Source organism: Calonectris borealis, chromosome 2, assembly GCF_964195595.1.
Source record: "Calonectris borealis chromosome 2, bCalBor7.hap1.2, whole genome shotgun sequence".
NCBI lineage: Eukaryota > Metazoa > Chordata > Aves > Procellariiformes > Procellariidae > Calonectris > Calonectris borealis.
In genome coordinates, this window is record NC_134313.1 from 132227615 (window position 1) to 132250059 (window position 22445).

General features: G+C 42.7%; 1 protein-coding gene across 1 annotated transcript in view; it reads left to right on the plus strand.

Annotated features, from left to right (window-relative positions):
• Window positions 1-591: 591 nt before the first annotated feature.
• Window positions 592-22445, plus strand: part of COLQ (collagen like tail subunit of asymmetric acetylcholinesterase) — a 44490-nt gene continuing 22636 nt past the window's right edge. Inside the window, exons 1-6 of the mRNA XM_075143479.1 lie at window positions 592-812; window positions 14380-14492; window positions 16315-16419; window positions 19258-19302; window positions 19967-19993; window positions 21690-21761. Of these exons, the coding sequence (XP_074999580.1) occupies window positions 707-812; window positions 14380-14492; window positions 16315-16419; window positions 19258-19302; window positions 19967-19993; window positions 21690-21761 (468 nt within the window). The 5' untranslated portion in view covers window positions 592-706. The remainder of the gene's footprint in view (window positions 813-14379; window positions 14493-16314; window positions 16420-19257; window positions 19303-19966; window positions 19994-21689; window positions 21762-22445) is intronic.

Below are 22445 nucleotides of genomic sequence, written 5' to 3' on the forward strand. Positions count from 1 at the left end.
CCACCCGTTGCGCCCTGTCAGTACACTCTTTGCGGTCTTACCATGTCTGGCGCTATCAGTGATACTGTCATTTTCACTTAAATCCTGAATAATAATCTGTTCTGCGGTTTGTGAAGCCTTTGTGGCATCCCTCAGCCTGAGCTGCACTCTGTAAATGAATGCAACGCTTGTAACTACCAGTGATAAGCAGAGGTTAGGTCACTGCTCATCTCTCTCATTAAGGCAATTAGTGACCTGTAGAAGATGATCAGTCAGGGGTTTTATCCATCTCGACGTCAGTGTCTGGTTGCCTGCTCTGAGGGATGCTGTTTATAGTCCAGTTCATAATTTCTCCCTTTCCTGCTCATCATTATTATTATCCAAAGTGCCTTTTTGCTTCTGTTAGCAACACCAGAATCCCCCATGCCCCAGTTTTAGCAGCTAATGTCCACAATAGGGGCAACTGATCCAGCGCAGGAGTTAAATATAACCCTGTCTAGTGTAAGGAGAAGATTTAATGGGAAATGGTTGGCATTCTTTCTTCCTAAAGGCACGGGGAGGAGGGGGAGAGAGAGGGAGACGTACACACACAGACACACACACGCATCCCACGGCGAGAGCGAGGAAGAGAGCAGGCAAGGCAGAGAGGGAGCGAGGGTAGAGAGAGAGAGAGATCCCCAAAGCAGCCCTGCGCCTCTGAGCTGGAACCTGCCAGGGCGCAGCCAGCATGTTGGTCCTCAGCCCGCTTGTCTGGGGATCTTACCTGCAGCTTTTCTTCTGCTTTGCTTTATCTCAGACTGCGTACGTTGACAATGTCTTCTCAGTTTCAGCAGGTAAATTGCTTTAAGTCTTGTTACTTTTCCTTGCTTGGAGCTCTCCTCTGCACTCTGCTTCTTGCACTTTCCGGAGATCGGGAACGCAGGATCAAAAAAAAAATAATACTTCAATTGCAGATCTTGGTGGAGGAATTTTGCATTGCAGACCTGTTCTGCCACATGCCAGGACATTTTTGTTGCTTAGTTGTTTTTGCTTTTTGCTTTATTATTTCTGGTTCCAAACCCCTCCTTTCCCTTCTCCAGGAGAAATAATAGACAAGATCCTCAGCTGCTCTAAAATGCTTTTTTTCCACTGGCTTCTGTGGTGTTGTGCTAATTCATGGATCTGGCCCAATTAGTATATTACTTGCATGTCTGCATGTTTCTTTCTATTTTGGATGAGCTTAGGTAGATTACAGCAAGGGAAAGAAAATGAATCTCAATGTATATCTGCTTCTATAAATAAAGCCCTGACCTCAATGAGCGCTGCCGGAGTCCGACTGGATGTTAGCAGAATAAACATCATCTGGCTCTGGCTATGACACTAACAAATACTCGGATGACTTACATAGCAAACAAGAGTCCACTGCATGGAAAATCCCTGCTAGGCAAAGGCAAAACAAATTAGGTGTCAGCTGAGCCAGGGCACTGGAAATCCCATTTAATAGGTTTTACAGTTTCATCAGCAAGACTTTCCTTTAGCCACGTTCTGTGCAAAGGAAGGGGAAAGTTGGCAAGGGCTCTGACTCCATCCCTCCTTTCACCAACTTATGGCAAATTGCTGTCTCCCACCTTCTGTCCGTTACTCTGTATCTGTCAACAGAGATGCTTCTAACTAACATCCTAGATTCCTTCAATGTCAAATCTGAGATGGTTCACCTAAGACTTGTAGGTCAAGGTCAGCTATACCTACAGATCCTCCCTGTGTCTTTCAGATGAAGACAGTGACCAAAAGGGTGCACATTTTAAGACTGTACATAAAATCAACCTTAAACGTGAATCTAAAGAGACATGGCCTTTCTCTCTCTCTCTCTCTCTAAAGTCTCTGGTGTCACCACAGAGCCAGATGGTTTACATTCAAGGCATTTAAAAGAGAAGGGTGATCAGGAGGGTCGCTTGTATGAGATGATAGATTTCTGTGCTAAATAACAGTTACAGTACGCATGATTTCTTCTAAAGGTTTTTTAAAAATCTTTTAAAATGTGCAGAGTAAGTACACTGTATTTCATTCCCAATGGTTAGAACAGTCCATTCATTTAAAGATATTCTTATTCAAATAATAAGATTCTGAGGACCACAAGAGTAATGCAGATATCCTTTGGGGAAAAGCTCTACAGCATTTAATAACACCATCATTAGAGCTCTGTAGTCATTTCAGATAGTTTGTAAGATAACATCTAGAGAATCCTAATGTTCGAAGAAGTACATCCTTTGAAAAACAATTTAATCCATTCTTTCAAACCTTTAGGAACTAATAATTTTTTCTGCTAAGCTCTATAGGATGCTAAAAAGCATTTACATTTGTTATAATTTCTGTTCAATTGGATATGCTTTTTCCATGATGTTGAATTAGTTAATGCTGAGGTACAGGAATCATCAAGATTTATTTTCTCTGATATATTCCAAATTGCTTTGCAATACCAAGTAAGTTATTAGACCTCAAAAATTGTTTTGAAGAGCTTTACATTTATTTGGCGCTTGTAGATGCCACCCAGACAAACAACGATTTCATGTTTCCATTGCCTGCATGGCCTGGCCTTTCTCCTATGGCACACACTTGTGTGTCTAGAGAAGCCATTTAAACTGTTCTCTTAAAAAATAACAGTTCAACAAACAAGTCCTTTCTCTTCTGAGGGGGAAGTTCCCCTTTCTGCTGAAAACATAGCAGAAGAGGCAAATATGAAGCAAAGTGCATAGCCTATTATTGTCCACATGGGTGCTTTGGGGCAGAAGGGTACTTTAGTATTTCATCAACAGCTATGTTAACAAGGAGCTATGAAAACCATTTGAATCCCTAATTCTGCACCAGTGAGAAAGCTGAGATAGAATAACAATAATTGCACAGTAACAGAAATATTTTACAGCGGTAGCGCCACACGTATAGGTTTAATGTTAAGGATGGTATAGTATCAAAGTAGAAAGAGCACTTGGAGATGGCAGGCTAATCTTCCAGCCAAATATCATGTCATGAAACAGTAACCTATGCCTAAAACCCTGGAAACTGGCTGTTGATAGCAGCAGATGCCGCCTGGTTGCTCTTGGGGCCAGACTCCATTCTGCAGTAGAATATATTCCATGGTGCAGCCCCCAGGCCTTGCCCACGAGAGACCCCAGGGCTCCCCAGGCAGCCACTGCAGCCGACCACGGTCCCTTCCTCCTCCATCCCCGCAGGCCGACAGCTTCTGGTTTCAGGCTCGGAGAAGATGTGAACCCAATCAGAAAATCTGGTTCCCAGTGTGGCAGCTCAGGCAAATTGCTGCCCCACGCACCACTCCGCAGTAAAGCCCCGCGCCAAGCTCTTCTGGCCAAGCCACTGAAATTACCTTTATACCCAGCAAGCTCTTAGCAAGGCTTTTATCACAAACATATTGTAAATGTTTACTTGATAGTATGTGGAAAAAATAACATCTGGTAGATGATTCAGTCATAATCCCACTACCGCAGGGCTGGATTAAAGCCATACTTTGGGGAGCTGTTACACACCTGTGTGCCATTATTACTTGCTAATCGGGGCTATTTGGTATGAAAAATGACATAATAAAAAATTCCTTTAGTGCTTTGATTGCATCTGCATTTTAAGAAGCATCTCCTAAGAAAAAAGCAACAAGTTTTCTATTTTCTGGTAGAAATCTCACAGTGGGTACAGAAGGGGAATTAATTCCATTTAAATTCTCAGTTATTTTAATGGTTACTCAAATGTTCTGTGACTGTCAACTGAGTCAATTATTTGCATCTGGCACCAAGATGTAATTTCACATTTAAAAAATGGATTTCAGCACTGTACTTGCAAATTCTAAAACTAATCACATTTAACAGTGAGGATGTTCTTAAGCGACAACTTGTCTTTCCTATAGTTGGGAAAATACATTTGGGTATTTTCCAGGTATGTCTGAAAACTTCTGGGCTAAAAGTACTTTTATTTCTGTCCTCATACATCTTTGCATAGCAACAGGTCACAAAACAGTAATTAGAAAGCAGAGATAAACAACCGGTAGGGGAGAAAACTGTAGAATAACTGGGGAAAGAAGAATAATCTGGATCTTTGTCTGTTTTGCTGCCAACTCCACCTTATAGTCCCATCAGCCTCAAGCAACAGCGCATCGTTGTTTCTGGAAGTATTTTGAATGTCAGCTCCAAATACTTGAGTCTCCTGGTGCTGAAGCATCATTTCTGGAGGAAATGCTTGAGGGAATAATATTACAACACGCTCAAGCATGTGGCGGTGGTTCCACGTGGCAGCGAAGGCCCCCAGGGGTGGGCAGCTCAACCCTCCAGGAGACAGCAGGTTTCTCTTCAGGGTAACCTGTCGTGTCCCACCTTTACGCCACTGTGTTTGTGGTGTCCTTTATAACCATTTCTCAGAGCTCTGCTCTGCTGAGGTTCCTGCACTGTGCACTTGAGGAGGTGGCACTCACGTGATGAAAACTAGGTGTGGATTTTATACTCATTTTTAGTAGGATTACATGAACCAGTCTGCACCTTGTGAGAATCAGCCTGAAGGAAGCCACCTTCCAAATTCAGGTAGTAGAAAGACTCTCTCCTCTCCCCCTCGTTCCTTCTCCTCCCCTATTCTACTCATCCAGGCTGAAGGTTTCTGAGGTTTTGCAGAGAGATGGGGAAGTATTTAAATTAGCAGCAACAGCTGGAGAAGAACAACAGTATCTCGATGCTGCTTCTGACCCAAACTGCCTTTTACACATGCCACAAACGTGTCCCTCGATTGAATTTTCTCCTATGATCAATATTGATACATAGCCCTATGAAAAGAATATGGTTGATTAATTGAAAGGAATGAAATGGAATAGTAATATCTGAGCGCTATTGGCAGTTTTCTTCATGCTTTCTTTGCCTTTTTCCCATTATTTTCCCAAAGAAAAGGAACACCACGTCTCACTGGGCAGGTGGCACAACCTCTTTGAATCGGGAAGGTGTAATACTAACCTGCAACCAGACCTCGTGTGGGATAGCTGCAGAAAACTCTTCAGCTTTGTTGTGGGCCGACACCTGGAGCAGTAAGAGCCGCAGTGAAGGGCAAGGCGGGTTGGGAAGAGGAGCTGTGCAGGGTGACAGCCTTGGCTGGGCAGCGCAGGGAGGGGACCTCGGTACCCCCTGCGTTGCTGCGCCGGGCGGGGAGGGCGTTGTGCATTTGTGAGAGAAACAGCGGGAGAGAGAAAACAAAAAACCAAGTGGTGATTCCTGACATCGAGGGAGTCGGGATCCTGGCTGCCTTTCTGTAAAAGGGATATCTGACCCCATCATCGGGGTTTTTTGTTTTCCTCTAATGAAACAACCTGCAGGAACCATAAATATTGTCAAAATGGACAGCAGAGATGTCAGGGGGATGTTTTTCGTTTCTAAGGAGAGTAATTGTAAATATTTATTTATGTAAAATCACAAGGGAAAAAATTATCAGAGAGCTTGCAGGAGTAAGAAAGACGCAGAAGGAATTTAGAATAAGACCAACAGTAAAAGCTGGAAGGCTCTCAAAGGCAGCAGCCAGAGCCTACTGGGAAAACAGCCCCAAGGGTGACTAGCAAGCAGAGGTGAATCTTTGGGGAGCAAAAATATCAGTCCAGGGAAGGAAGCCTGGCTCTGCTCTGGAAAGTCAGCATGGGCCCAGTAGGTGCCCAGCATCCTGACACCGTTTCCCATGGAACACACATGCGCAGGAAAGCTTTGGTTAAATTAAAATTCCTGATGGAAATGAGCCACTGGCAAAGGGTACAGCTTCTTTAGGAGAAGGAAAGCAAAGTATCATTGGCCATAACAAAAGGCAATCACCTGCCTGTACATCTGGCTGGGCAAAGGTCTTGGGGCTGGACTCGGCTGGGCATTTAAGAGATTTCTGTCTTGTTTGTGGCTCCCAGAAGCCTGAAAGGGAGGCAACAGATTCTTTCAACGAAATATCTCTTTGCCTGAGAGAAAAAAATAACCTTGGGATTGGCCATTTGCACTTGATAGCCCAAATGAGTGGCTAGAAAGATAAGGCAAAAGGAGGGTTGTGTAGTGATTACCCTTCTCAGCTGAAATTCCTGAACAGCCTCTGGGGAAAGGCTTGGACTGGTAGCAAAATAACAGTCTAGTATGGTGTGGTTACTGTTGCTTTAAGTAAATGGGTCTTTATTATAAACACAGTTACATTAAAGAAGCACATGCTTTGACTTTATCTGTAGTTTCTCCCTTGGTAGATACAAACTGAGAATCGCAAATTGGGTTTCCTGCTCAGGTCAATGCGGATAATACTCAGGGATGAAATTACCTTAGGATTCGTAGACCCCTCTTTGGTGGCGTATGGTGCAGCTGCCTGTGCTGAGTCAGGGGAGGGCAGAGCAGCCACGCTGGTGCACAGCCTGTCCACCCCTTCGTGCCTGCCCCCAGACTCGTGTCAGGAAGGGCAAGGGGAAGACCGATGCAAGCTGCAATAGCAAAGGACCCCCAGGAGGTCCTGTGAAATTAGCAGCAGACCAATGAGTAGAAGCCCACTTGATCCTGTGGGTGAGGGACAAGGAAAGGACATCAGAGGCAGTTCAGGACGTTGTGGCATTTGCCTTGCAGCAGTAAATAAAAATCAGAAGAGGACGCAGCCACTACTGAGGAAGAAGGAAGCTGGTGGTGGCAAGGCTCCGTAAATACAGCCCTGGGTCTTGCATGCAGGAGAGGAAAGGGGCTTCTGACCTGCTTGTGGCATTACTGGATGACAAAGCACTCAGCTTGTCAAAAAAGGTTCAGTGACTATAATGCAAATGAAGGGAAAGGGTTCAGTGAAATGCTACTTAAGGTGAGTATAAGGAATGTTCACCTGCTCAAGAAAATGCATGTCAAAGGACCACGTGGTCCTCCCTGCATTCCCCTGTTCCCCCTGGTTTAATATAAAGGTTGATTTGGTTGGCTTCATGTGGTGAGCTTATGGGAGCAGAGACCTCCTGAAATTCTGAAGCCAGGTTTGATACCTGGACTCCTGAAGTGCAGGAAGCTGGGATGACACCGGTGGCCAGTTCAGATTGTTTTTCTGGGACATTTCTGTTACAAGTAAGGCAGCTGTCCAACTTGAGACTGTGGAAGCTCCTCTGGAGACACAACCCAAGCAAAGCCAGTATTTTTCAGGTAGTTGTTTTGTGGTGAACAAGTTCTCCAGCTGCCAGGGCCAGAGGTCAGGACAGGAGCTGAGGCAGTGCTGGCTTGGCTTTCCAGCGAAGGACGCAGTAACTGATCTGAAGGTTTTTCTATAACCTGTGAATGTTTCTGACAGTTCGAAAGGGAACCTCAGCTGGAAGCGATGCTGCAGCTGGCATGGAGATCCCAACTGGTTCGAGTAAGCTTGTCCATGCTGTATCGTTGCTGTGAATGAGCATAGCACTATCTGTAGTCCATAGGTATTGGATGTGCTGGTGAATACTAGATTTTTGTTTTCACCAGACTGGAACGTGGAGGCTTATATTCCAGCACAGCAAAGCAAGCTATTTCAAAATCAGGTGTTTTCAGTGAAAGGATGGGAGCTCCACTGACAAGCAATGCAAAGTGCTGTAAAATCAGCTTATTCCCTATGTCCTTGTAGACAGATAGTGCTTGTAGGCTCCTAGACAATTCATTTGTGGGTTTGTCAATATTACCAAGCCCCTGCACAGGAAGGGAACAGTCTGTGACTTTGCATTTTAGCGTCCTTGGTTTTTATAATCTGTTTCGTATCAGACGCAGAGGCTTCCCGTGGGTGGACTGTACTGGCACAGGAGCACCAGCAGCATGATTGCAGCAAAAGAAACTGCTAATCTTAGCTAAAACTTAGAAAATAGAAAAATATCATTTGTGTTTATACAGGAGGAAGTTTGTTGTCAAGATAGGCCATGTATCCCTGCAGTCTTTAACTCACACACTTGCTAGGATAGTGTGTGATTGCAAAATCAGGGGGCACATTCAGCTGTAATGCAACATAGGACTCACCCAGGACACGTCCAGGAGACCTATTTCATTCCGCAGCTTAGTAGGTAGAAGAGAACTGGGAAAGCCCTTCAATTCTAGGGGAAATTCTTTGAGGAAGATCAGAAACAGGCGAGAGAGAAAAACCCGAGAGGAATTAACAGACCCCAACCTAGATCTTCTGTTTCTTCCCTTCTCCTCTCCAAGGAATCACCGCTTTAATGAAAAGGAAATTGGGGGAATGCTTTCTGTAGTGACACGACTGTAATGGTAAAAGGGCATTTGGGGTGAGAAGATGGATATAGGAAGAATGCAGAAGAGGACTGGGGCAGTGGGGAGGGAAGAGAAAAGCTGTTAACCATTTTTCTCAGGAACTAGCAAGCGTGTATATGCATAAATACATGCGCCTGGGGAATGCACACAAGTAAAGGGAGATGCTTTGTCTAAAGAAGGCAGTGCTACATTTTCAGCTTTCTTCTACCCAGGGAAAAGTGTTGATGGGGTTTTTTTAGCTTCTTGAAACTACAGTGTAATGACTTTTTACAATATCGAGTCAATAGGGAGTTCTTTTTTGTGAAGGCAGGAGAGTAAAGTCAGCTGGGCTGTGAATCTGTTGCAGTGAGGGAGTCATCAGGAATTAATTTAGTCCATGGCAGCAAAGTTTCAAAGCAGAGTTTGAAGGCATTTCTCTGAAGCCTTTCTGAGCACACAGCAACACCCCCAGTCTCATAGGGATTGTCTGGGACTGTCTGAGCATACGGTGGAGCAACATCAAAGTCAAGTACACGTTTGATCTATGCCAGCCCTGACAGATTATGGTCTTGCAGTTGCAGAAGGGTGGCACTGGTGTCTCTTGGCTTTGCTGCTACTGATCTCGCAGATAAAGTGGGAGAGGACTGCGTGGCAGGGAATGACACGTAGAAGTCTTTTGGGACTGACGCAGCAACCATCTTGTGTTAATCTTTAGGATTTCAGGCTTTTCTACAGATTGTAGTAGGTTCTTAGGCTTTAATACTCAGAGTATATATAATATTGTTCTGGTGTGACAAACCAGAGTTTTATAATCCGGTTCATAAAATGACTGAGATGAGATACTGTGATTTACCAGACTGGAACTCTGTTTCTGGTATTGTAATTGAGTCATCCGTGGCTCTGGGGGAGTTGCTTAACTTCTCAGTGCCTCGATTTCTCGTGCACCGAAGGGGAGCACATAGAGTTGTCAACATCGTTTAGCAGCTCTGGATCTCTGCAAATGGAAGGCACTAGAAGGAAAATTGCACAAAATAGCCCTGTTGTGGTTACTGGGATTTATAAGCCATGGGTTTATTTTATATATTTATATTTTATAAACCCGTATTATAACCCACTGAAGTGTTCCACCCATCAGATTTTATTGGGATTTTCATGTTCTTGTGAAACTGGAGCGCAGAGCCAACCTAAGCAAATGCTCCTCTTTCTTTCTGTACTGATTTCAGAATTTTCCTTCTGCAATCAATCTGAGAGAACAGTATATAATGTCATATGTGTTGCCCTCGTACATGCACATACACACAGATTAAATACCTGAAATATTTGCACATAGGGAGTAAAAGGCCTTTCTGCTGCTTAGAAATCTCACAGGTCCCTTTGCTTTCCCGTGTCTTGCCATTTCTGCAGTATTTTCTAAGGCTGACCTGCAAAGATGCAGCCACCTACCAGTTACCGGCCGGGCTGCGAGGGGCTCGCTGGGGCCTCGCTGTCGGGGAGCACGCGGGAAGTGCTGGGGGCCGCCGGCTGAATACTGGGTGGGGACAGAGGACAGAGCGTCCTCGCTCCTCCGGCCGGGGGAACACCGAGATCCGCCGTCCAGGCAGCGTGCCAGGGTGCGTGCTATTGTCAAGTTTTCTGAAGCTCGACTGATTTTTAATACCTTTATTTATTTATTTATTATGACAGCTCTGAGTGTGCGCCAGCTGGTAAAGTACACGTTACTGCTGCCACAGCCCATAGTCACTTTGGGGATTAGAAACAGAGTATTTTAAAATTTTTATGAGTTTTTCTTGGCTGAAAAGAAACTTGCAAGGTTTTGGCTGGAGTTCTTCATTTTCTGTCAGAAGGATAGGGAATTAATTTCTGATCAGCTTTGCTCTGTTCCTTAAAAACTCTGAAGCCCCATTTCAAGCAGGAGGACACCAGAAGTGAGGGAGAGCTGCAGTCCCACGTCTCATCCCGAAACTCCCATGGGAGCTTCCTGGGTCACCACCTGCTCCACGCAGGCACCATTGATATATTTCCTTGGCATATTTACATAGGAAAAGATATATTTAGGCCATCGACCATAAGGCCAAAGTTCACAAGGGTTCTAAGAGAAGCAGACCGTTTGCTAACCTGACCCATCTCCAGACCCAGTCTGTATTCCCGGCTCTGCTTATATGTGCTTATAGCACATTTGGGGTCACAAAGCCTTGTAAAAGGCTTTTTTAAAGTATGTGTTGTCAACGCTGGTGCATGTCTTTGGGACTTTAAAGGAGAGAGTAAAACCTGCGTCTGCTCTGTAAATAAAGGATTTTGACCTGTATGGCTCTCAAAAGGCACCTTTGACAAGTTCTTAAACTTTCCTAACTTAAAAAGAAAAAGAGCTTTAGTCACCTTGCAACTGACGTATAGAATGGTACCGGGTGGCTGCTGCCCATGGTGTGCTGCTCTCCTTGCAAGGAGGGTAAGAGGAGCCTGAATGAATGACAACAAAGCAGATGAAAAGTCTCAGTTTCAGCTGGCCAAAACCACATTCATTAGCTGAACAGCCTGCCCGGCTCATTTATTATTAATTCTGAATGCCATCCAAGCGGGAGAAGAACCTGTGATGTCAGCCATCAGAGGTCTCCATCTAGCAGTCATGCCCGTCACAAGCTGGGCAGGCCACCAGCACTGCTGTCGGGGTGACAAGCCTTTGGATGGCAGCTCGGCTTCCCGTCAGGGCTTGCTGGATGAATGTGGTCGCAAATAGGAAGGGAAACACATGTTAAGTATCTTTTTTCTTTCTTGTCCTTTCCTCCTGACAGTTGGCCTACAGCTTTGTGATTTTAGGATAAAGGTCACTTTCACAGTTTACTTACGATTTTTTTCAATGAAATCCTCTACATCTAACCTGAACCCAGGACAGCATTTCGCTGGTACCTCCGATGCATCTGGCGGGGTTCATAGGGTTGAAGGTCAGCTCTAGGAGCAGCTCTAGGAAGGCTAAGAGACCTATGAGCCCCACTCTGGGGGACTCAGCCTGGGTGAAGGCTTCTCTCTGCCTCTGCGTTGGACCGTCTCGGATCAGAGTTCCCAACTTCCAGCTATGGTCAGATGCAAGCAGTCTGCAGGAACAAAATGAAACATTGCAACAGCTTATCTAAAATATGTTATTTTCTGAAGCAACCGTTGCCAGTATACCCATAGGTTTATACAGTCACTTTCTTGAATTAGGTTAACATATAGTCTGGACTGTAAAAATAATTTGAGTTTGAAAATGATAAAGACTTTCTATTTTAAAGCTGACTATTATAATTCTTATGTTCTCTGAAAACAATTGCCACTTAGACAAGTCCTATAAGGAGTTTTTCATTTTGTTTTCCTTCTCTTATTGAAAATGTTGTTTGATACTGAAGCTGTTGAAAGAGCAGTTTCCACATGAGATATGTAAACACGCGCTCTGTGTAGGCAGGGTCTTCACATTTCACAGAAAACTATGACAGTCCTATTCTTGGGCTGAGATTTTTTCCACTGATGGGGACTGGAGTATTCTGAAGCTGTGTTTAGCAAACAAAGGTAACCTGGAACCTAAAAATATACATTGCATTTGCAGAGAGCATGTAAGCATGTCAAGGTAACCCTTTTGTGATATACAAAACAAGCCAATACTGTAATGGCTGTACATCTTGGATCTATCGCAGTTACAAAATCCATACCAATGAAATGCAGTGCTTATTGGAAGATCAAATTATAGCAGTCATACCTGTAGTCACTCTGTGACTCACTCGTTTTTTTGCTCCCTCTTCTGTCGTATCCACCTGCCATACCTGAGTGTTGGAGGTCCTTGGGTCCAGGACCAGCCTTTTCTTAAATATTTTCTTTACAAGTACACCTTCCAGAACATAGCCATGATTAATGATAGAGCCCCTGAAATATTAACTACCTACAGCATTGTATAATTGATATCTATTCTATATAGTAGTAATAGTAATTAGATACCTTTTTTTTCTTGTTTTCGCATTGAGATTAGTACGTGCTATCACTGTTTATACCAGCAAACCAAAATTGGGTTTCACCTTAACTTGTGGTACAGTAGTATTAGAATAAGACTATAACGACTGAAATCAATGGCTGTTTTGCTATCAACTTGGTTAGCTGAAGTGTTTTTCACAATAAAATCTGTTCCACAGAATTTCAGACTTCATTGCCAAAAAAGGAAAATCCCAGTATTTTATAGCCCAGGACTTGACTTTACTCATGAGGACATGATAAGTATCCTATTAAAGCTATAGATGTATATCTATATTTAATCTTATCTTTGCAAAATATTTAAAGAACAACGCTTTAATATCTTCTTTTTTTTTTTAGTAGCAGTACACTACAGTGCCTGGTAGTTATCTCTTAGCAACTAAGCCACATCGGGCCAGCTTTGATATTCTTATTCTTGTTGAATTATAATAATGCTATTGAAATTTAGCTAGATCATGAAATAAAGTAATACTAAGAAAGAGTGATGATATTGGAATATGGCCTAAATTAAAATAATGACCACATTTTATATCCTGTTAAATTACAAGCTGTCCATTACTTTAAAAATATGCAATTTAGTCCCAATGGAATATGTTCAAATACAACCCTGAAATTAAGATAACCACAGAAGTATGTGTGGTAAGAATTTAAGACCTTAGTTACATCTGCGTAAGAGTGACTGAATTCAGGATAAACCAGTACAGAATTTAACTCTACATATCTTTGTATTTTATTGCTTGTGCGAACTGGAGACAGGCAGACTCAAACCTTTGCTACTTTTTAAAGAGCATTGGCATTTTCAATATGTATTTAAACCTTTAAATGAAACAATATATTTCTATCTTTTATTATAAATCTTCTGTCTTTCTCTTAAATTAAAGTTTTTGGTCGAGTTTCATACTTGTGAGGAAAAGTTGAGAAAGAGGATTATGGATACTTTCAGATTTTAATTGACTCATGTCTCAAAGATATCATCGCAAATAGTGTTTTGACAGAGAAAAAAATCTGGATAACGTAAACTACCCCTGAATGCTGCTGAATCACACTCCTCTGGGCAGCTGGTTTTTGTGCATCAGGACCGAGGGAAATGCTGTCCCAATAACATGGGATGGTGGAACTGATATAATACATTTTCTGAGACATTTGAAAAACTAGAAGTAACTCTGTCCCTTAGAAAATCTGCCTTACCTTGAGATGTGACTAATATCCAGCCTGCGATTGATTTGCACACAAATCTAGCAATTTTGTTGGGTTTGTCTGCCTAGAAACTTAATTTGAAGATTTTCTATTAATACCAGATACTTTACCATGGGCTTTTCTTCCTACTGTATTTGGCTCCCTGCCACCTTTCAATTCACAGACACCCATTCCAGCTGCCATTAGCCAGAGGAATAAACCAACAAACATAAATAAATATTTGCTTTCCTTGGCCAAACCTTTGCAGAAGGCCCCCACCCTAGTTTGTTGTGTATTACCCAAGGAGTAAATAGATTCAGGAAAAAAGACAGTATAAATGCATCATCTTCACATCCTTTCTCTGTTAATCTTTGGTCACAGCTGCTTATTTTGTTGATGGACGTTTTTGTCTTAGAAAAGGGTAAATGCATTGCCAGACACAACTGAGATCCTACCTTACCAGTCGGTGGCAAAGCTACCTGCTAAATCTGGGTTGCAGAGTATTTATTCTTAGTGATGATGCACGAATCAGAAATAAGGCAACCTGATTTCAGTCCCAGGGGAAATATAAGCAAATGTGCTGTGGAACAACGTCCCACTCTGTTATCACAGAAGTGCCTGAACCGATTCGGTCCACGGGGAAGGTTAGTGGGCAACAACAGGGAAGGCTTCCTGGTGGCACGCGGGCTGTAACAGGAACCAGATAATGCTATTTCTAATACACTTTTGGAATGGGGAGGAGAGAGAGAGAAATGTTTCAATCTATTTTCTAATGTTGCCCATCTGAAATTTTCCAAAATCAGCCTGTGTCATAGCCAGATTAAGAGCTTAAAACTCTGCATAGCCTTCAAGCACAAAAAGGATTTATAGACTTAAGGGACCACCCGGTTTCTTAAATCCCTGCTTGGATTACAGTGTTACAACCAATGCACACAGGATGTAGGAAAATCCTGTGGAATGAAAACTTCTCTTATTCTGTAAGAAATGTTTGTGGTGTTCAAGACAATGGACGAGTGTTTGTATTGAACAGATCTCCCTTGTTTGGAACAGAAGAAACAGCTCAGAGGCAGAGCGTGCTGCCTCCTCGGCCCTCCTCCACCGCCCCTGTTTCCACCACCGTACTTCAGGCACAGCTGGAGCACTGTAAGTGTGGCCCGGGAGCCTTCCTCTTCTTTTTACATGACTTTTTATGTATGACAAAGACTGAAGTGTCCTCCCAAGCACTGCTTCACGGTGTCATTCAGCAAACCCATCTGGCTGTGTTGATATGGCTCTGTTAGGCCAATCATTCAACCTCCCAGACTGGGGCTTGAAGTAAATCTCAAATAGATCAAGGATTAAATGAGGCTGGGTTTGTTCAGGCAGTTAATTCAATTAACTTAAAATATTCTCCTTACTCTGTTTTGGGAACTTTCTTAGAGTAAGGCAATCCTGAACTAAAGGAAATGGAAATGCAATAAACCAAGTAAGGACAGAAAGGCAATATTCCATCCTGCACAATGATTTCAGGGTGTACACTATGTATGTGCCCTGTTTTGCATCACATTTGCCTTACCCAGAAGGTGAAATGAAGGTCCCAAAATCCTCCTATGGAATCTATTCCCGTCATTTCATTTTGCAGAAAGAAAGATGTGTTTGGGTTGCTGGTATGGAGTTTTCACTCACTCACCTACGCACATACCTGCTCTATATGATATGTATCCATACACATAGGTTAACATATGCAACATACAGGATACAATGGGTATATGATATAGCAGTTTGCCCAATTACTCTTATTGCCAGGGTGTGTTAACTCCAATATGTTTTACATCCCAACATTAAGAATTTTCTACCTACTCAGTGATTCCTATTTCTTAATTCTACTATTCATTTACCATATACAAATACTGCAATTATTGCTAATGTTATGTAAGTAATGATTAGTAAGATGTCTGACAAGAACTAACCCAAGAAAAAACACAGTGTAAAATCCCCCATTGTCTTCAAAGGTATCAAGATTGAGCTCAGGGTGCTACTCCCTTCAAATTAAAATCTAGTTGCCTCCCCCTTTCTCATCCCCTCCCTTCCCTGTGCCTTGGTTTCCACAGAAAGGAGACCCAGAGACAAGATCTCCTTAGGAATACGGTGTACTCCTTCAGTGAGGATGAGGTTGGGACCAGGACTCCAGAGATTGCCCCAAGCAGCCCAGAGAATAATCTGAGTATAAAATCACCCTTCACACCATATTGCCCCAAAACCACAAAATAAAACTAAGCAGTTACTAGGAGGATGGGAGCCATGTGAATTCACTATGAGCAGTTTGTGCTTTGGAGTCTCTAGTTGGAGCTTTTCTGGAACACAGTTTTTCACTCAGAAGCTGAGGATCCGTTGTGTTAACCCAGTGTTTCTGGCTCAGTGTTCGTCTGCATTTCCAGGGGAGATTACTTTCGTCACAGGACACAAATAAGCCAGTTTACTCATGCAAGCCTAATTTTGAAGTCAAAAGATTAGACATTCATTGATCTTTAAAGGCATCAGCCCTGGTCTGCAGTGAATGAATGCCTACGGGTTAGTATCTTCTGGAGCGAAGTTCACGCTGCCTGTACCCCTGCTGAGCGTATATTATTAGAGCAAAGATGCTATTTTTGGAGAGGAGCTGCTACTTGTAAAGTGGGACAGAGAGAGCAGGGTCAGGTCTAAGAATAGGTCAGGGTCGCACGCTGGCTCGGAGGGGCGTGTGCCAGCCTGGCTGCGACGTGCCTCTGGGAGAGGAGGAGGAGGAGGAAGCGTGGGGCAGGACGCTATGCTGAAGTGCTAATGTTCAAGCATCCGTGAAGACAACCTTGCGACAAACCCTAGGCTTCTCCCTGAGGAAGCAAATAAACTCTCTTGAGGCTGTAGCATTGGGTGGCTGTTAATTTATGCATTTCTCTAACTGGCTACATATGGCTGCGTGTTCACTCGTATGTTTTATGTTACGTAGAAGCTGCTTGCCCTGGATATGAAAGACTTGTGTCAAGAGCTCCAGATAATACAGGCTTCCTCTCTGCCCAAATCGCATTGCCCTGCAGGGCCGCCTGGCCCCCAGGTGAGTGATGCATTTGTGATTAAACCACATCATTCTCTCACTTGCTCCAAGGTCTTTACAAAGCTGTAAAACATCTTCTGTAAGTGCTTTTTACCACTTAATAGGAATACCAAGCTCTGGCTTAATTTCATTTTGTTATGACTATGCATAAATCATGTAGGCTTTTTACCCTATGTTCTCATCCCTGCCTTGCATACTCCAGTAGTTTTCAAGTTCACCCTTCATTTTCGTGGAGTTTTACAGTGGGTAGCACCCATCAAAAATCCCGGAGGTGCCATCACTTCCTTCAGAGGCTCTTCGCTAGTTTTTTCTTTGCTTTAGACTCTGTTGTCCTTTATGTGAGGGAAAGAGCCCGTGGAGTGGATGCACAAGAGGCACAATGAACTTGAATGTTAGTGGAGTACATCTCTGAGAAGGCAAACACCCACAGTACAGATCAGAGTCAAGGAGGGGCTTCCGAAGGGCAATGGGATGGGATTCAGGAGATGTGGGATCTCCTGACTTCACCTGCTACATCTCTGCCTCTGACTTGCTGGGTAGCCTTGGGTCAGGCCTTTTGAGCTCCCATTTCTTTTTCTACAATTTGTACATTCAAAAATCTTCTGAGGGAGGTCAGAAATCTTCTGAGGAAATGGTCCACCTCTAGGGGGAAGGTTTTTGTGAACATCTCTGTAGCGTGGAGAAGATCTCCCATCTGCCGTTCCAGTTCATCTTTACTGAAAGAGTGGTTAAACGTTGGAACAGGCTGCCCAGGGAAGTGGTTGAGTCACCATCCCTGGAGGTATTTAAAAGACGTGTAGCTGTGGGCATGGTGGTGTTGGGTTGACGGTTGGACTGGATGATCTTAGAGGTCTTTTCCAACTTTAATGATTCTATGATTCCCTCCAAAGAAAAATACAACTTTTCAGGGAGAGGTACTTCCCGTTTCTCCTGGGGCACAGGTGGTCCCTATCTATGTGCTGTGCCTGGTGCTTTGGGACAGTGATCTTTTTCGAGGCCCCTGGGTGTTGGTTTTATTACAGTACACCTAATAGCAGGCACGGCACGGGACCTTCACTGCAGCAAAGCTGTGGCTGAGGCTTTGGCAGCCTGAGAGTTTAACAAGCACCCAAACACGGTAAGGACAGTGCATCACAGTAAAGGTTTCAGTTATGTGGCAAAGAGCTTAGCTTTAATTATTTAGAAGTCGATACTTCAGAAGGTATTTGTAAATAGTCTAGAAGATGCAATGTGAAAGCCACAAAGTTTTATGAACCTTGACTTTTCTGTTCTGTCATTTTGTCTTTGCTGAGATGCAGGATGAGGCAGACTCATTTAGCATGGGAATGATGAGGTGTGGAGAGAAGCGATGGGAAATGTTTGTCTTGTCCTGCATTGAGAAAAGTCTTCTCTGCACTATGAAACAGCCCTGCAGTGTGGTTGGCCACAATCCAGAGTTGCAGTACATGTGAAAGAAGCAGTTTTTATTTCAGCCTTCGCTAGACTGTCTTTTTTTAAAAAAAAATCCTCTTAATACTCTCTCTGACTTAAATTGGAAGAACAGTAATATTAATTCTATTGTTCTGCAAGGTCCATTGCTATAAATAATATTAATCTTGCAACCAAATGATCTATGATGCCTCCAAGAATATTTTTAAATAGAGTAGGCTGGCAGATTTTATCGCAACAGCAGACAGTAGGGTGGGTATAATATGGCTTTGGAATTTTTAATTATAAATTGCAGGACTGTGAGTTATAATGGGACAGTGTTAGAGCCAGCAGTCCTCTGGGCAATACTTTTCTAACAATGGTCACCTGGAAAGAAATGCTACCATTACAAAAAAAAAAAAATCTAAGAAGTACTTCTGAATTCTTTTCTGCTGTAGATTGCATGACTTTCAAAGGACTTGTAAAAGCTCATACTGTTGACTCAGAGCTGAATTTTAACACTTTTTCATAAGAAGGAGAATTAGATTTGTAACGATATAACTCAGAGCATAATTCCTCCCATGTATAACCTAAGGTAAAATGAAAAAAAAAAGATAAAATTTGGCTCTGACTCTAATAGGGTGCATTTTGATTTACACTGTTAAAAATCTAAAATAACTCTACTGACTAAAATAATTGGAGTAATTTGCATTTGAGGGTACACTTTGCTTCTATTCATGTACAATTTGTGTCACGTTTTGGACAGTATAAGATAGCCAGGATCCAAACCTGGAGTGAGTGATTTGTATGGTGAATCTAATGCTCCTCTGAGGCAGGCTCATGGGATTTTTTTCCTTAGTCATTCAAAAATAAAAGGTGGTCTGTGAACTGAAGCATTTTAGAAACAAAAGTGTTTTTCTGATTTTTTTGCTGAGATGGGGTTCAAGGTCTCCCTGGATTAAGAAGTCTCCTGAAAGGACAATCAGCCTCATTTGGGAGAGAGAAATATCTTCACGATTCAGAAGTGTTGCAGCGCATCCCGCACTGCAGAGCCCATCCCACATGTTTTATGCCCCTTCCCTTACCACCCCTTTGGCTGACCTCCTTTGCCAGCTGATGCGGTGTCTCCGTGTCCTTATTGTCACTCATTCTTCGGGACTCCGATAACTTCTCATCTTTCCTTTGCCCCAGGCCTTTTTTCTTGCTAGTTTTCTTCATTTGGAAGATGACCCTGCACTTCTCATGTCTGTCCAACTCTCCAGCCTGCCATTCAGCAGTGGCACAGACCTGGTATTTAGAGGCCATGTTCAAACACCACATCCAACACCCAACCTTGGGGGTTCACACTGTTCCCGGGAGACACCTACAGGGCCATGGGTTGAGGGAAGGCAACCAGTGCCTCCTTATTAATGCATTCATTTTTCTCCCTAGGGTCCACAAGGAATTCCTGGTATAATGGGACCAAAAGGGGAGAAAGTAAGTGTCTGTGTTATGGAGTTTGGTATGTTTTTGAGGGGACGAGGAAGGAGATGGGAGGGCTTGTGTTCACTTTTTTCCTTGTCTGTTTAGTCAATGGTGGGCCTTTTGGATGTGGGGATTTGCTTTAATTTGAATGTAAAGCTGTGAATTGGTTTGAAGCTACAACTTAAATCATCTTTCAGTGTTCGTTTTCAATCTTGAAATATTTTTTATGGCTTCTCATGATAGCTACCTATGTCTACAGTAAGCGTTAAGAAAGCATCTCAGGTGCACAAGTCAGTGATGTTACTGACCCAACAGCCTTTGACAGCCTAGTCCCTTTGGGAGGACGTGATAAGCAGAGCTCTCATATGCAGTGTTAATTGTACGGGTCAGCTCAGATATTAAAAGTGGTCTGTATGTTAAGTTATGGCTTCAGATCTGCAAAGCATTTGCTCCATGATGATGCTTAAAGAGCCTTATACCTGAAGCTGGGCACGTAATTACATGTTTTGCTATTTAAGAGGGTGACTGTAGATTTAGGGCTGAAAACACAGGAAAGGCCAAGGAGCTCTGCTAAAGTAATTCTTCTTATTTTACCTCTGGAAGTAAAGTCTTGAACACAAAGATATTCCCAATACGTATGGTGCCTATGAGACTAACGTATTCCTTTCTCTGGCAGGGGGAGATTGGCAGGCCAGGAAGAAAGGTATGAACGAAGGTGCTGTCTCAGACACGGGTCTAATGCTTGACACATAGCAGCTGTCAGAGAGGGGTGCAGACAATAGTTAAATAAAATTAGCTAATGGTGAAGTTTAACCTGTTTGTGCTGCTTCCCCTGGAACCCAGGATGGGTGGTAGGGATCTCTGGACACAGGGCTGGAAAGCTGGGCCCTCTGGCTTGGAGAGCTGTCCCAGCTCGTTTGAATTCGACAAATTCCCTCAGTAAGAGCATATGGCTCTGGCCAGACCATTAAAACAGAGTGGGGAATTACCTCAATTATGTCTCTGTGGACAGGGGAAGCAGACTATGGGAGCTGTCATAAAAAGTGTATTAAAAAAAACCCAAAGCAAAGTCGAACTTTTTACTCCTCCAAAGTCAAGACAAGGCTCAGCCAAATAATCCAGAAGGAGGAATAACCATTAATGATTACACTTACAGAGTTTTGGCACAACACAATATGCTGACTACAATCCTATGCTTGGTGACATATGATCCATGATATATCGTCAAAAATATGTGCCCCTACATGTGATGAAACAGGATACGTTACCTCAGTCGTTAAGTGCCTCCATTTAATGTAATTAACTTTAAAGGAAGACAGAAATGCAGAATGAAACCAGAGATATGCAGGGGGTAGTCACTAACCAGGAAAAGAAGTACCCTTCTAATAATATACCAAGGATGTTAACACCCTTCTAATATTATACAAAGAATTTTAACACCACCTACCAATCAGTAATTCAAATGAATATGAAACATATAAACGAAAGAGGTCTTTTTCTTTAATCTAAATTGCAAATGCCCTGCAGTAAACAAAAATGTTACTTATATAAATTCAAGCGACCAAAACAGTAATGTCTCAGAGAGAGTTACCCACCAACCTACAAGAGAGTGCAAACCTCAAACACTGGCGTACTTATTCTCCTGACAAAAACTAGTAGGTCCCAAAAGAGAAGTTGCTCAGGTTGGAAATAAAACAGTGTAACTCCTGCTAAAAGTTGTCTGGCTCATGGGAGGTCACTCTTAGCCCCAAATGTCGTGATGACATTTCTAAAATCATATTGTCAAGCAGCATAAAACAGTGGAATAGCACTAATGTGCAGCATTTTAGGAGATATTAGAGTGATTTACACGCAGTAGTTAAAATAGATAAATAATTGTATGTATGTAGTTATTGCTAGTCATATAGTAGCTAATAAAGAGCAACTATAGCTAGTAATATGAGAACGTTCAGAATAAAAATAATAGTGAATAAAAATAGGAATATTGTAATTAAAGATTTGGTTCTGTTCTTAATGTAAATTGGATTTGTACTGATATGCAGCGCATGCAGGTCTTTTTGATTTACATCGTACTATTAAATGAAAAGAGGATTTAAGTTATTGATACTGGGCTTTTAGGATGATTATTTTGACTGCATGTAGGTTTACGCTGTAGCTGATCTACTTAGTTGAACCAGTATAACCTGGCATTTCTGCAAGCCCACGCTTCATTCAGTAGCATCAACACAAACTGTATTATGAATATAATATAGTATTTTTTGCATTAAAAACAAGGTAAAGAAGCATTTGCAGGTCTTTTCCTGAAAAGACTATATTCCTCCATATCGCTGCCTGCAGCGGAGGCCTGTGTGCAGGAATGATGTTACACGAATCATTGTAACTGATGTTTTCCTTTCAAGGGTAGACCAGGTCCCCCAGGCGTCCCTGGGATGCCAGGACCAGTAGGATGGCCTGGACCTGTAGGACCGAAGGTAAGACTAAAATTCACATGGGATCACCTGTTCAACATCACGATCTGAACACAACAGTTGTCTTGGGAAGTCTCTAAACCACTATCTGCTGGAGACTGGGAAGCTGCAGCAGTGCAAGGACACTCTGTACTTACTAGGGTTAGGTTACTTCACGTTCAGCCTAGCACCTGTAGCACTTCTTATGTTGATTAAAATACATGAAAGGGAAATTGAAAGTCAATCTAATGAAGACTCATTGATAACCACTGGTGTCTCACAATCACACGAATCAGTGTTTCAAAAATTTATGACTGTTCTTTATGATGAACACTTTGCCTGAATGTGTACTTCTTGGCAGAGTAACTGTGTGCCCATGCGATCACAGGGAAAATACCGGGCTGGTATCAGGGGAAAGAGATTACAAACCATGTGGATCGCTGATCACATCTTTGAAGTTCATTCCCATATAAACAAACATTCATTCCTGTGATTTTTCATAGCCAACAGCAGAAGAAATGGCAGGACATGCTTTGCTACTGCAGAGTGGTTGCTTCATCTGCGTTTTTCATAAAAAAGCTGCAGGACAGTCATTTACTGAGCATTACCTTATGCAAAAGGTATACAGCTCTTCACAGGAGCCACAGTATACGAAGTTTCTACTAGGACTTTTGAGATAACTTGCTTTTCTTCAATCCAGTATGCATC